The 14,903-nt window shown below is 39.3% G+C and overlaps 1 protein-coding gene across 1 annotated transcript; it reads right to left on the bottom strand.

Moving 5' to 3' along the window:
• Positions 1 to 7,516: 7,516 nt before the first annotated feature.
• Positions 7,517 to 14,155, bottom strand: ZBTB32 (zinc finger and BTB domain containing 32). Its single transcript, XM_036743999.1, is given in 3 exon segments — positions 7,517 to 7,696; positions 7,698 to 7,872; positions 13,959 to 14,155. Coding segments are annotated over 3 exon segments (552 nt in total).
• Between the last annotated feature and the right edge of the window lie 748 nt (positions 14,156 to 14,903).

The following is a 14,903-nucleotide window of genomic DNA, read 5'->3' as shown; positions in this document are numbered from 1 at the left end:
ATCTGCTCATAGATTTCAGGCATCTTTTGGCCAAGTCTGATGCATGTACACATGCTTAGTCCATTCCATTTCATGAACCTGTGTCCTCCTTTGAAATCAGAAACTTCTTTTTCATCAGCAGTTCTTCTTGCCTCACACTGAACCATCTTTGTGTACACAGGAATTCCAATTGCCCTTTGCTCTTCAATCCATATCTTCAATTGCATCTCTAAATCAGGCCATTTTGCTGACTTGCCTCTCATGGCCTTCTTCTGCCATGGTGTTTTCGGTAGGGTTTCTTCTTCCTGTAGCCAGTCTTGGATTGTTTTCTCAGTTGGAGGAGGACCAAACTACATTCAGCAGCACGATTTCCATTCACTTTTGCACACTGGATCACTTTTAACTTGAATTCAGCACTGTACGAAAATCTTTTCTGAGGCATTTCTGGGCAGAATATGGCAAAACGTAACCCAACATATCGCTAACAAATGCGAAACAATGAGCACAAAGACAATAAGTGCAAAAAAGCGGGAAATGCAAGTAAAAAAATCTACAACCACTGTATAAGATGCACCCAGTTTTTAGACCCCAAATTTTTCGAAAAGCAGTGCGTCTTATACATGGTGAAATATGGTAATTAGTACTGATATCTAAACCATGTAAGACAACAACTTTAAAAGAGAATATTGTTATAAGCTTTTAAATGGCAGAGGGATATTTAATCATTTCATGGAAACTAGACTTTTAAGCTAACTCTGTTCAGCTAATTTGCAGATGCATAGTCTGCACTAAAGGCTCCTCTTTGGGGAAGATGTGGAAATAAATGTTAAAAAAAATGAGAAGTGGTAAAGTCTTGCTTTTAACAGACTGCATTTAAATGTACTGCCTTCCTCATGTTTTTATAAAGAAAAGTGGTATTTGTTACTTTGATCTCCTATATTAGCACATGCTATTCAAGCTAAGGATTTATCTATTCTACCTCCATCAGAGGTAGAAAAAATATTCCTACAATGAGCTGCTTCAGGCTTTGCACATAGTGGTGGCATGGTCTATCGAATTAAATTACAAAAACATAGAACCTCAGAGTTGGGAGATACTTCAGAAATCCTTCCACTTAACCCGTATCTAGCTGAGAATCTCCTTTCTAATAGAAATAAACTGAATTAAATCAAATTGCTTTTTTGCTGTCTTGTTTTCTTCATCTTGTAAGGGAGATACACAAATATTTTAAGTAAAATTTCACATTTTAAAGGCTATAATAGTAGTATTTCAAAACAGTATATAGATTATACCTCTTATTTTTACATATGCAAAATTGTGAATCAGCAGTATCTATCTTAGAGACAAATACTGAGTGCTACATGGTAACCAGCCAAATATATGTGATAATGTCTATGAGAATAGGCATTTATTTATCCACTTGGTTTTTCTTGTATGGATGGTTGGGTCAAGCTCCTATGAGTGATTATGGATATCATTTAGGAAGTTCCACAATGCTCCAAGGCTTGATATAATCTGAACAAGGCTGTGTGCAAAGGAGAACATTTGAATATGTTACCATACTGGATTATGATGTCAATATCACCCATAATGATGACAAAACACCTATGGTGAGCATATATCTTCTTTTTTTATACCTCATTTGATATTACTAATCAGGAGAACATAAAAATTATCTATTTTTGTTGCTTCATCTTTCAAGGATTCTTAGATAAATTTTAACTTAATCACAAGAGACAACTTGTTGGAGAAGGGCCAGTATGGTGGCATTTTCATTTTCCACTTCAAATGCTTTTTCATAGTTAACAGAAATAAGCACAGTGGGATTTTGTAGTCTCTACACATTTTCTTCAAATGTAAGAACGTAAAGATGTGCATTGCTGTAGAATATCATTTGCAAAAGCCTGCTTGTTTGAAGTCTTCTCATAACTTTATTAAGTATGTTCTTGATGCGTGTGTACATTATTCTTATAAAGATTTTTTCCAAGACAGGCATATGGGTTAGTAGGTTTTAAAAATATTTTCTACATCACCAATTTTCAGTAATAACAAGGTCCTTGACTTTACCACTCTGTTAATATATTCCCCTATTTCACATAAATTGAGAATCAGTCTGCCCTTAAAACTGTAATCTCCAGCACAGCGCAAACACTTCTTTGGTTTACCTGGCTTACTTTAGATGCTTTTTCATCGCTGTTTTCTTTAGCAACATCTCTGTGTTCCTGTTTATCACTATTCCTCATTCATCACTGGAAATTATGGTATTAGGATCCATGATGTCATGACTTCATCGTCTTGATGGAGAAAATAACTTCTTGTAACAATATTAAGAGATGAGTTCCAATTTTTGCGGAAGTTTTCACTTGAAGGAAGTTTCCTCCAAGTTTTGTACTGATAGGCTTTCCAGATCACAAAATCCTAGAATAGAGGAGTTCAAAGGGAACCTCAGTGGCCATCTAGCTCAACCCATAACTGAAAAAAAGTCCCCTTTACCACATACCCAACAAGTGGTCATTCAGCAATTTCTTGAAATTTTCCAATGAAGAGAAATCTAGTACCTCCTAAGGCAGGCAATCAGTTGGTCAATAAGCATTTATTGAAGCAACTACTATGTGTTAAATATTGTGCTTAGTGCTGGGGATACAAAGAAAGGCAAAAGATAGTCCCAGATCTCAAGGAGCTCACAGTCTAATGGGAGAGACAATATGTAAACAATTTTATACAAACAAGTTATACGTAGGATAAATTAGTAATAATAATAGGAGGAAGGGACTAGAATTAAGGATGATTGGGAAAAGGTTCCTATAGAAGGTAGGGTTTTAACTAGGACTAGAAGGAACCCCAGAAAGCCAGGAGGTGGCGGGATGGGGAGGGTTCCAGGTGTGGAAACTCTCAGCCAGTGAAAACTCTCAGACTGGGAAGAGGGATTGTCTTGTTTATGGAACAGCCAAGGGGCTGGTATCACTGGATGGATCATCCATTCCAGATTTGGGTTGTTAAAAAATGTTTCCATACATGAAACCCAAATTTGCTTCTCTATAATTTCTGCCCATTGAATCTTGTTCTATCCTCTGAAGCCAAGCAGAACGAGTTTAAGAGCTCTTTTTTTAAGAACATTTGTTTATTTATTTTTAGTTTTCAGCATTTTCACAAGAGTTTGAATTACAAATTTTTTCCCTATTTCTACCGCCCCCCCACTCCAAGATGGCATATATTCTGGTTGCCCCATTCCCCAGTCAGCCCTCCCTTCTGTCACCCCACTCCCTCCCATCCCCTTTTCCCTTAGATTTCTATGCCCCACTGCCTGTATATCTTATTTCCTAGTTGCATGCAAAAACTTTTTTTTTTGAACATCTGTTTTTAAAACTTTGAGTTCCAAATTTTCTCTTCCCTCCCCACCCACCCTCCCTAAGAAGGCAAGCAATTCACCATAGGCCACATGCGCATCATTATGTGAAACCCTTCCACAATACTCATGGTGTGACAGACTAACTATATTTTGCTCCTTCCTATCCTATCCCCCTTTATTCAATTTTCTCCCTTGACCCTATCCCTCTTTGAAAGTGTTTGTTTTTGATTACCTCCTCCCCCACCTGCCCTCCCTTCTGTCGTCCCCCCTTTTTTTATCTCCTTCTTCTTTCTTTCCAGTGGAGTAAGATACCCCATTAAGTGTGTATGTTATTCCCTCCTCAGGTCAAATCTGATGAGAGCAAGATTCACTCATTCCCCCTCACCTGCCCCCTCTTCCCTTCCTACAGAACTGCTTTTTCTTGCCACTTTTATGCAAGATAATTTACCCCATTCTATCTCTCCCTTTCTCCCTCTCTCAATATATTCCTCTCTCATCCCTTAATTTGATTTGATTTTTTTAGATATCATCCCTTCATATTCAACTCACCCTGTGCCCTCTGTCTCTCTATATGTGTATATTCCCTTCAGCTACCCTAATCCTGAGGTCTCATGAATTATACACATCATCTTTCCACGTAGGAATGTAAACAAAACAGTTCAACTTCAGTAAGTCCTTTATGATTTCTCTTTCTTGTTTACCTTTTCATGCTTCTCTTGATTCTTGTGTTTGAAAGTCAGATTTTCTATTCAGCTCTGTTCTTTTCACTGAGAAAGCTCAAAAATCCTCTATTTTATTGAAAATCCACATTTTGCCTTGGAGCATGATACTCAATTTTGCTGGGTAGGTGATTCTTGGTTTTAATCCTAGCTCCATTGACCTCCGGCATATCATATTCCAAGCCTTTCAATCCCTTAATGTAGAAGCTGCTAGATCTTGGGCTATCCTGATTATGTTTCCACAATACTCAAATTGTTTCTTTCTGGCTGCTTGCAGTATTTTCTCCTTGATCTGGGAGCTCTGGAATTTGGTGACAATATTCCTAGGAGTTTTCTTTTTGGGATCTTTTTCAGGAGGTGATCAGTGGATTCTTTCAATTTCTATTTTATCCTCTGGCTCTAGAATATCAGGGCAGTTTTCCTTGATAATTTCTCAAAAGATGATATCTAGGCTCTTTTTTTGATCATGGCTTTCAGGTAGTCCAGTAATTTTTAAATTCTGTCTCATGGATCTATTTTCCAGGTCAGCAGTTTTTCCAATGAGATATTTCACATTGTCTTCCATTTTTTCATTCCTTTGGCTCTGTTTTATAATATCTTGATTTCTCATCAAGTCACTAGCTTCCACTTGCTCCAATCTAATTTTTAAGGTAGTATTTTCTTCAGTGGTCTTTTGGACCTCCTTTTCCATTTGACTAATTCTGCCTTTCAAGGCATTCTTCTCCTCATTGGCTTTTTGGAGCTCTTTTGCCATTTGAGTTCATCTATTTTTCAAGGTGTTATTTTCTTCAGTATTTTTTGTGTCTCCTTTAGCAAGTCATTGACTTGTTTTTCATGGTTTTCTCACATCACTCTCATTTCTCTTCCCAATTTTTCCTTTACTCCTCTAACTTTCTTTTCCAAATCCTTTTTGAGCTCTTCCGTGGCCTGAGACCAGTTCATGTTTTTCTTGGAGGCTTTTGATGTAGGCTCTTTGACTTAGTTGACTTCTTCTGGCTGTATATTTTGGTCTTCTTTGTCACCAAAGAAAGATTCCAAAGTCTGAGTCTGAATCTGAGTCCATTTTAGCTGCCTGGCCATGTTCCCAGTCAACTTACTTGATCCTTGAGTTTTTCATCAGGGTATGACTGCTTATAGAGTATGAGTACTTTGTCCCAAGCTTGAGGGGCTGTGATGTTGTTTTCAGAGCTACACAGCAAGCTCTGCCACACCAGCACTCCTCCTCCTCCAAGAACCACCAACCCAGACCAGACTCAGATCTCAGCTGACTCTGCACTCCCACTCAGATCCACCACTTAATTCCTCTCACCAGGTGGGCCTGTAGTGCTGTAGCTGCACCACCTCCGCTGCCTCTGGGGCAATGACCAAACTGCAAACTTCTTTCACTCTGTCCCAGCAGCTTTTCCCACTAACCTTCTCTGTTGTCTTTGGTGTTTGTGGGTTGACAAGTCTGGTAACTGCCACAGCTCACTGATTCAGGGTGCTAGGGCCTGTTCTGCCTGGCTCCTGGTCTGGTTGGTCTGCTGGGCTCTGCTCCACTCTGCTCCCCAGCCTCATGTGATGGACCTTACACCGTGACCATCCAGGCTGTCCTGGGCTGGACCCCTGCTTCCCTCTGCTATTTCGTGGATTCTGCAGTTCTAGAATTTGTTCAGAGCTATTTTTTATAGTTGTTTGGAGGGACCTGGGTGGGCGCATGAGCTTACATGAGTAAGTCCCTGCTTTCCAGCCACCATCTTGGTTCCACCCCCTAAGAGCTCTTTTAGCTAATGGATCTTCAATTACTTGAATATACCTGTTATTCCTCTCTTCCAAATCTTTCTTCTCTGGGCAAAACATCCCTAGTTTGTTCAACTCATGCTCATATAGTATAAACTCAAGGCCTTCATTATCCTATCCCCAGAAATGAAAACAATACTCTAGGTATTTGATCAGGGTAGAGTATAGCAAGACTATCACCGATTGTTTCTGAAAGCTATGCCACTCAGCCTAAGATTGCATTAACTTTGAAAGCTGTCAAATCCCACTATTAACTCTTTAATAGTCCTCTAAATAATCTTTTAAATAGTCCTCTAAGACTGCCAGATCTTTTTCAGATGAACCGATGACTAGCATCCTCCACCTTGTGTTTGCAGAGGTGATTTGTTGCATCCAAATACAAGACTTCCCATCTGTTCTGATTGAATTTTTTCTTAAATTTCATGTCTTTTAATTGGATTGCTTGCCAGATTTTCTATAAACTTATTTTTTCCACTGCTTTTTTGTTTGTATTTTATGAGATACTATTGCTCAAAATGTCCTACCACCATTTTCCATAAGGTTTTAACAAGTTTATATTCTAAACCATTTTTGCCCTTGTCTGCCCTTGTGCCTCTATAATCCACACAGCTCTCCTCCTTCTATTCAATTCTTGGCCCAGTCTATTTTCTCCTGCACTTTCTGTACATGATATGTATATAAATACACCTGTACACCTAGGCTTGGCAAAGACAGCAAAAGTTTTAGGCTCTTGGGGTCTTTGTCTTTTGGTGATTTACTTGAATTATTTAAACTTTCTCAGGAGATGGTAATAGTCTGAATCAATCAATATCAATTCTTTTATCAGCTTCCTGTTTTTTAAAATTCAATAGCTTATTTAAGTAGACCAAGTTAGAGTTACCCCAATAGGACACTATGTCTTTTCATTTATATTCTTTTTATTTGGTATCAGTTTTATTCTTTGCTCTAACAAAGCAATAGTCACAAATAGTGACAAATCAGCTGTACACAGATAGCTGATTCAGAAATAATTCCCACATCAGCACCCAGCTGTTTCCTGTCTGTTGGAACATTTATTTATTCATTCATTCAGTTATTTTTTAATTGGGTTGCTTATTTGGTGTTCACCATGTTTAGTGTCTCCTAATTCTCTTCTTAAAAAAAGGCATTTGTGATATATGTGTGAGTTTTCCACGTAGTCATTATAGCCTTTGGCCTCTCTTGTTTCTTATTGCTAAATGTTGTATACTGAAGAGATGTAACAACAACAACTCACATGTAGTGTTGTATTTATAAAGTACTTTCCCAATGATTACATATATTTGGGGTTTTTGGGGGGGTGTTTTTTTTCCTCCTCCTCTGAGAGCCGAGGCTCTGACAGCTTTATTGTGGTCATATAGTCAGGTTCCATAGAGGTAGCACCTACCCTCACCATCTGACTGGCCTTCCTTCACTTGATGGCCAACTAGTGTCAACCAAGAGGTTCAGCTTCAAAAATAAAGTTCCTAAAGAGCTAGGGCCAAGACACCAACACTAAGATTCTGCTACCCATGAGGCAGGCAGGCAAGGAGGGAAGCAAGTCTGGGATCAGGGCCTGATAGGCCTAGGTTTCTGTGCTTCATTTCCATTGTTTGCTCCTCCTTTCAAATCCCTTTTCCTCATTTAAGCTTCCAGTATGGTTTGTGGCCAGAGAAGCTGCAAGATCCTGCTTTCAGACGGCTAGAGAAGGAGATGGAGAAGAGGAGGAACAGGAGGTGGTGGTGATATCGGGACAATGAGATGAGGGAGCTTTGGAGGAAGAATTGAGGAAAGTGGATTGGATGGTCTATCCAGGTGGCAGTTGTCCTGGTGGATGGCTCTGAATGTGGGCTTGCACAGTGGCCAAGCTGGGGGCACCCAGCCTGGCATAGAGGGCAGAAGTAAGGGGCTGTGCCTTGCATCCTTTGGTGCTTGGTCATGGCAGAGAAGTCCCAGGAATGCTGGGGGCAGAGGCCACAAGAGAGGGGCCTCTCCCCTGTGTGGACTCTTTAGTGGGTCTCCCTCTGATGCTTGAGGGAGAACTTCTTTCTACAGTCCAGATAGGGATAGGGCCAAGACCCTGAGGGCAGTGTTCAGGAAGCCCAAGAGGGTGCCACCAACTCTGCTAATACAGTTCCCATAGGGTGAGGGATAGCCTCCTTCACTGCTTCTGTGGTCAGAGATTTTCTTTTCCTTAGAACTGGGCTGAGCTATCCCTAATTGGAGGAATCCTGAGTAGGGGATGTAAGATTGGTGGAATCCCAAACTGTCCAGAAGGCTATGGCCCCAGAGAGCAGCTGGGGGACACAGAGGTAGTAGGCCACATGAGCCGGCCTCATAGCTGTAGCCTCTTCCTCATCCTCTGGTTGCCTCGGCCTGGCTGGGCCTGGCCTCTGCTGTACTGCCACGCTCCCCTAATGGCCCCTAAATGTATATTTATATATATAGTGAGGTAATGGTCTAAGTATTCTTATCCTCATTTTACAGATGAGGAAAATAGAGTAATAAACTGATTTATCCAGTTGCATAGCTAGTAAATATCAGAACTAGGATTTGGACCCATCTTCTAACTCTGTGACCATCAATCTTTCTACCATATCTCATGGACTTTTCTTCAGCTCTTTCTTCTAAAGGTACTGATACTAGCCTAGGGTTTGTACTTTAAAACTGACACTTAGGTCATCAAGAAAAAAATCATAGAATTTTAGATCTTGAAGGACAATAAAGATCAATCAGAAAAACTCATTCCTTTTAAAATATAAGTATTCTAAATTTTGCTTTCTTCTGAACTTAATGAATACCAAATTAAATTAGCATTTCCACATACAAAGTAGAGAAATTATTGTGGATTGTACATGAAACTATGAATTTTTATTACATATAATTTGTTTTTCCCTTTAAGTATATAATAAATTTAATGTACTTTCAAAGCTGTCCTGCTCATCAGTATTTTCTTTTGAAATTTCTTCTGTTTGCCTTGATACACCAAAAAAAATTTTCTTCAATAATTTTTCTATTTTTCCTTCTTTTTTTAAACAGTCTGTTATTAACCCCTTATTCCTTCCTAATCTCTCCTGCCTCCAATTTTTTTTTAAAAAAGAACAAAACCTTCATAGCAAAAAACAAATACGTACATTGGCCACTTCTAAACGGTATGTCTCATTTTGGTTTTCATTGTGCAGTGACCCCATTTGGGGTTTTCTTGGCAAAGATCCCAGAGTGGCTTACAATTTACTTCTCCAGCGCATTTTATAGAAGAGGAAACTGAGGCAAACAGGGTTGAGTGACTTGCCCAGGGTCACACAGCTAGTAAGTGTCTGAGACAGTGTTTGAACTCAGGTCTTCCTGACTGTAGGCCTGGCATGCTATCCACTGCATCACTTAGATGCTCCAAGTCATGTATTCATTTGGAGCTTATCTTGGGATGTGGTTTGAAATGTTGATCTAAGCCAGGGCTGTCCGAAATACAGCCCGTGGGCCGCATGTGACCCACAGTGTGATTTAATGCGGCCTGCCTGTGGGTTTTAATTTTCATGAGCAAAAAAATTAAATAATAATTTGCATGGAATGCATATTAGATTTTTTAATTCCATCACTAATAAATAATCTCGTTGATTTTAATTTTCTTTGGTGTTTTTAAGCAGTATTACGAACGGAACATATCGCATAGAATTTTCAATTCATCTGTGAGATGCATTCCGTCTGTACGATGCAGACCAGTCAGTATGAACCTACCTTTATACTGTTGTGTTGTCGCTTTGTTGTTTTGTGTTTGCTTTCGCACTTTGCACTTTCGCCTGTTGTATTGATGATACGCATTCCCCCACTTTCTATTAGTCTACTGTATTTTTTATTCTGGGTGCGGCCCTCGAATAATTATTTTATTTTAATGAGGCCCTAAGATGACCTAAGGTTGGATGGTCCTGGTCTAAGCCTTATTTCTGCTAGGCTATTTTTTGGTTTTCCCAGCATTTTTTGTTGAATAAATTAATCCTTACTCCAATATTCAGATCTTTGAGTTTACTTCATGCTATAATCTCCTTATTGACTTTTGCATGGTGTACACCAAATAGGTTCCACTAATTTGCCTCCATTTTTTAACCACTTCCAAATAGTTGTTTTTGGTTTTGAGGTTGTTTTTTTAATGATTATTCCTTTGTAGTATACTTTGAGATATAATATTTCTAGGCTCTTTTCCTAACAATCTTTTTTCATGATATCCCTTGAGATGTTTGACTTTTTGTTCCTTCAGATGAATTATCTTATTATTTTTTTCTAGCTTTATACGGTAATCCTTTGGTGTTTTGACTGGTATGCTACTGAATAAGTAAATTAATTTAGATATTATTGTCATTTTATTATTTTGGCTCAGCCTATGATAAATAATGAATATTATTAAAGTCTGTCTATTTCTGTAAAGAGTATTTTGTACTTGGATTTATATAACACACTTGTGTGTCTGGCAGGTAAGCCCTCAAATATTTTATATACTCTGTAGGTATTTTGTATGAAATTTTTCTATCTGTTTCCCCTGGACTTTGGTGGTAGTCACATATGGAAAAGCTAAATAATTTATGTGAAACCCATTCTTTTGTATAGATGGAGAAACAAATGTTCAGGTGAGGTAAATGTCTTGCCTAAATACTTTACCATGGCTAGTTAATGGCAGAACCAAGATTAGAAACTAGGCCAGTGATCTTTATGTTCCCTGATGTAAATATACATATAATTTCTTTGTTGTTACTGTACATTATCTCTATGAAGCTAGGTATGTGTTTTCTAATGGTGAGGATACTTCAGGTGAAGGGGAAAAAATTAGGAAACAAAGAAAAGCCTCCCTTGCCACTTCCACAATATCTCCTTAAATTGGAACTTGACATGTGGGCTTCAAGAGGAAATTGTTCTCATGGTCTGCACATCTGCCAGAGAAAAATAAAGGAAAATGTTGGAGCAGGGGGTATGGAATCAACTATTGAATTCTTAGGAAAAAATACATGATGTACCCCGAGTTGACTCCTCCTTTTAACAATGCTGTATGTGTCAGGAAGCCAGTGAAGAGACTATATCATTATCATCATCTTCATCATTGTCAGTTGTTATCATAATAATATTAATACTCACTTATTGCTGCCAGAAATTACAGAAAGATGATCCTGGAGGAGTCTGGACTTATTAAGCCAATTATTCAGTGAAATGATGGAAACTACAACATATCACTGCAGGTTGCAGAAATTAGCATCAACTGGGTATTTCCAGAAGCTAGGTGGCACAGTGGATAGAGCACTGGACTTTGGAATCAGGAAGACTCATCTTCATTCAAATCCAGAATCATTCATTTCCTAGTTGTGTGACCCTGGGCAAGTCACTTAACCCTGTTTGCCTCAGTCACTCATCTGTATAATGAGCTGGAGAGGGAAATGGCAAACCGGTCCATTATCTCTGCCAAGAAAACCCCAAATGGGTCACAAAGAATCAGACATGACCGATCAACAAAAAGTTAGTTCAAAAGACATGAGCAGGTGGCTAGAACGATGTACACGGTTATTAGCTTTTATAAACTAACAGATGACAAATATTCATACTACATCTGTAAGCCTCACAATATCCTGGATAATTCAACAGATCGTACTAAAACTATAGTATCATTACAGATAGAACCGTTGCCTATACATAACAATGATCCATAAAAATTTTATAACAATGTTTTAAATAGATGTTAACCATACTGATTATTCATAATCTCCAAACCACATGGAATGAAAAACTGTCAAAATATACAGATCTAGCAGGAAGAATCATGTAAAGTTGTCCCAAACATGCTATTGTGACTCTAAAGAAGATGGATTTAGGTCCTAATACTCTCATTTAGTTACAAAAAGTTGTCATTTTATTCACTTGTACTATAGTCCACCAAGACCCAAGAAGCTCATTATTGGGAAAATCTCATCACCCTACATGATCCCATCAGCCTTCACCTCATCACTACCCTCTGACCTAAATTGAAGCGTAGAGCCATAAACTCAACAAACTTCCTTGTAAAGAGGGAACTCAGCGCAACACATTTCCTCATTTCTCACCTGGCTACACTACCCTGGAATATCTCTGACTTCTCCACTGTGCCTCTCATCAGGTCCTTCTCCCTGACCCCCCACCTTTTAGCTTCCTTTTGTGAGCTGACTTCCCCCATTAGATTATAAGGGCAGAGACTATATTTCTTTTTTTATATTTGTATCCCCAATATTTAGCACAGTACCTGGCACATAGTAGGTGCTTAATAAATGTTTATTGACTATTGATTATAGTCCACAGAACATTAAGTATAAAAAGCTAATAGCAACTTAACTCTAAGCCTCTGCTGTTTGAACCCCATGAAAACAGACAAGATACATAACATTGATGATGATGATAGTAATACTTTTATCTTTATTAATAATAGTATGATAACATAGAGGTTTAAGGTTCACAGAATGCCTTCCTCATGACAGCCCTATAAGGCAGTCTCTTGGTAGTACTATCCCACAAGTGCTTCTCAAAGACATTTCTTCTTTCTTCTCCACCATACACTATGTGTTCTTAAAGATCCTCTCTTAATGAATTTAAAACAATAAGGATCCTAATCATTGGCATTATTACATGAATTGAAAGACTGAGAACCAAAATTCCTGGATTTCAAGCCCGGCTCCTAAATTTGCTAGCTGAGTGTCCATAGGCAAGTCCTCTTAGCTCTCATACCCTCAGTTTACTTACTTGAAAAATGGTGATAATGATTCTTGGACTTTCACCTTCACAAGAATGTTAGAGCTAGCTTTCTAACGCTAATAGCACTTTCCTTTTAGCATCCAGTGAGGTGGGTCATGAAGGGATTATTATCCCCATTTTTCAGTTGAAGACATGGAGAATCAGGATTAAAATTAGATGCGTTATGGGATATAGAAATCTGTCTTGCCCTGCAAGAAAGTAAGGGGGAAGGGGATAAGGGGGGAGGGTGATAGAAGGGAGGGCAGACTGGGGTAAGGGGTAGTCAGAATGCATGCCATCTTGGGGTCGGGGAGGGGAGAGATGGGGAGAAAATTTAGAGCTCAAAATCTTGCGGAGATGAATGTTGAAAACTAAAAATAAATAAATTAGTTTAAAAAAAAAAAGATTAAATACCTTGTCCGTAGTTACTCAGCTAGTAAGAGGTAGAGTTGGGACTTGAACCCAGGTCTGCTAGCTCCAGGTTCAGGGCTCTTCATCCAGTTCCTCTACATCAAACTCAAATGGAATAATGCATGTTTTAAGCATTTCGTAAACCTTAAAATACAGTACAAATATCAGCTATTATTAGCTCAATGGATAGAGCAGTGGATAGAGTAGACCCAGAGTCAGAAAGCCCTGAATTCAAATCCTGTCTCCAACACGTAGTAGCTATGTGACCTTGGGCAAGTCACTTATCCACCACCTGCCTCAGTTTCTGCATCTGTAAAACGGGCATAATAATAGCTCCTACCTCCTAGGGTTGTCGCGGGTATCAAATGTTTATAAAGCATTTTGCAAAACTCGAAGCACTATATATATAAATGCTATTGTTATTATTTTATGATTAATAATTCTTAGTATTTAGGATGTGGTCAGGAAGCTTGGTTTGAGGCCCCGTGATTTGACATAGAGAAGAAGGTGGGACATGAGGAGAAAAGGGAATAAGCATTTATACAACACCTACTGTGTGCTGGGCAGGGCAGCTAAGTGGGACAGTGGATAGAGCACAAGGCCTGGAGTCAGGAAGACCTGAGTTCAAAGCCAACTATGGGCAAGTCACTTCACCCTGTTTGCCTCAGTTTCCTCATCTGTAAAATGAGCTGGAGAAGGACATGGCAGACCACTCCAGGATCTTTGCCAAGAAAATCCCAGATGGGGTCACGGAGAGTCACACACAACTGAAATAATTTAACAACAACAGCAAATGTGCTAAGAATTTTACAAATACTCTCTCATTTGATCCTCACAACAACCCTGCAAGGTACGTGCTATTACTTTTCCCATTTTTACAGTTGAGGAAACTGTGGCAAATAGATGTTAAGTGACTTGCCCAGGGTCTCACAGCTTGGAAACATCAGAATTTGAACTCAGGTTGTTCTGAGTCCAGGCCCACTCACTGCTCTATCTGCTGAGTCACCAGCATAGAAAGTCTTTGTGTGTCGAGGAGGCCATCCATGGCCTTTTTCCAGAAACCTTTAGCCCCAATATATTTTGCACAGCTTCCCGAATTCCCATTTCTGTCAGTCAGGCTATTGAGGAAGTCATGAATGCAGTCCACCTGTGTCCTTGCCCGGCTTCTCACCACTTCCCTCATTTATTAGACTGGAGGAGCTGAGCTGCTTTTCTTAGGGCTGACTTCAGCAGTTTGCCATGATTACTTGCTTATTTTCCTCAACCTTTTTGCTCTAAATGACCTTAATATAGACTTGCTATATTAGAGAGCACACAGGAAGTGCGCCTCCCTCTTAGAGTACATCCCGCCTCAGCACTTTTGGTGGGTGTTATTTCTATTGGTTTACTTTACTCAGAAAATCCCGAGGCAGGCAAACTTGGTGAAGGGAAGCTAACACTGAGCAGATTCTTTCTGTAGGATAGGCCCCTCTGTCTCAGGCTGCTGGGCAGATAGCCCCAAGTGGCAGTGCTGGGTGTAGAGAAGGGACCTGGCACCAGTGAGGGGGCTCCAAGTTCAGCCCTGCCTTTATTCATTCCAGCCCAGCAAAACTTCTATGCTCTTCCCAGTTTCAGCAGTGTTGTACCTAAGTTGTGTTTTTATGAAGTCCTGAGATACATCAGTGATTTGGGTCATAGTTTCTAGTTTTAATTAAAACAACTAATAAGCTAGATATTAAAGTAACCAACATCCTAGTTTTTCTCACAAATCATACTTATTTTCAGTTTTAGGCCTGTTGGGTGTTGGCCAATAACTGCTTCACCTAGTTTAAAACAAAAGCTGCTCATTTGATAACTTCGTTCTCTTCAGAGGGGCAACTAGGTGGTATGGTGGATAGAGCGTCAAGCCTAGAGTTAGGAATACTCATCTTTCTGAGTTCAAATTCATCCTC

Source organism: Trichosurus vulpecula, chromosome 2 (assembly GCF_011100635.1).
Source record: "Trichosurus vulpecula isolate mTriVul1 chromosome 2, mTriVul1.pri, whole genome shotgun sequence".
NCBI lineage: Eukaryota > Metazoa > Chordata > Mammalia > Diprotodontia > Phalangeridae > Trichosurus > Trichosurus vulpecula.
This window is presented reverse-complemented; position numbering and strand designations above follow the sequence as displayed.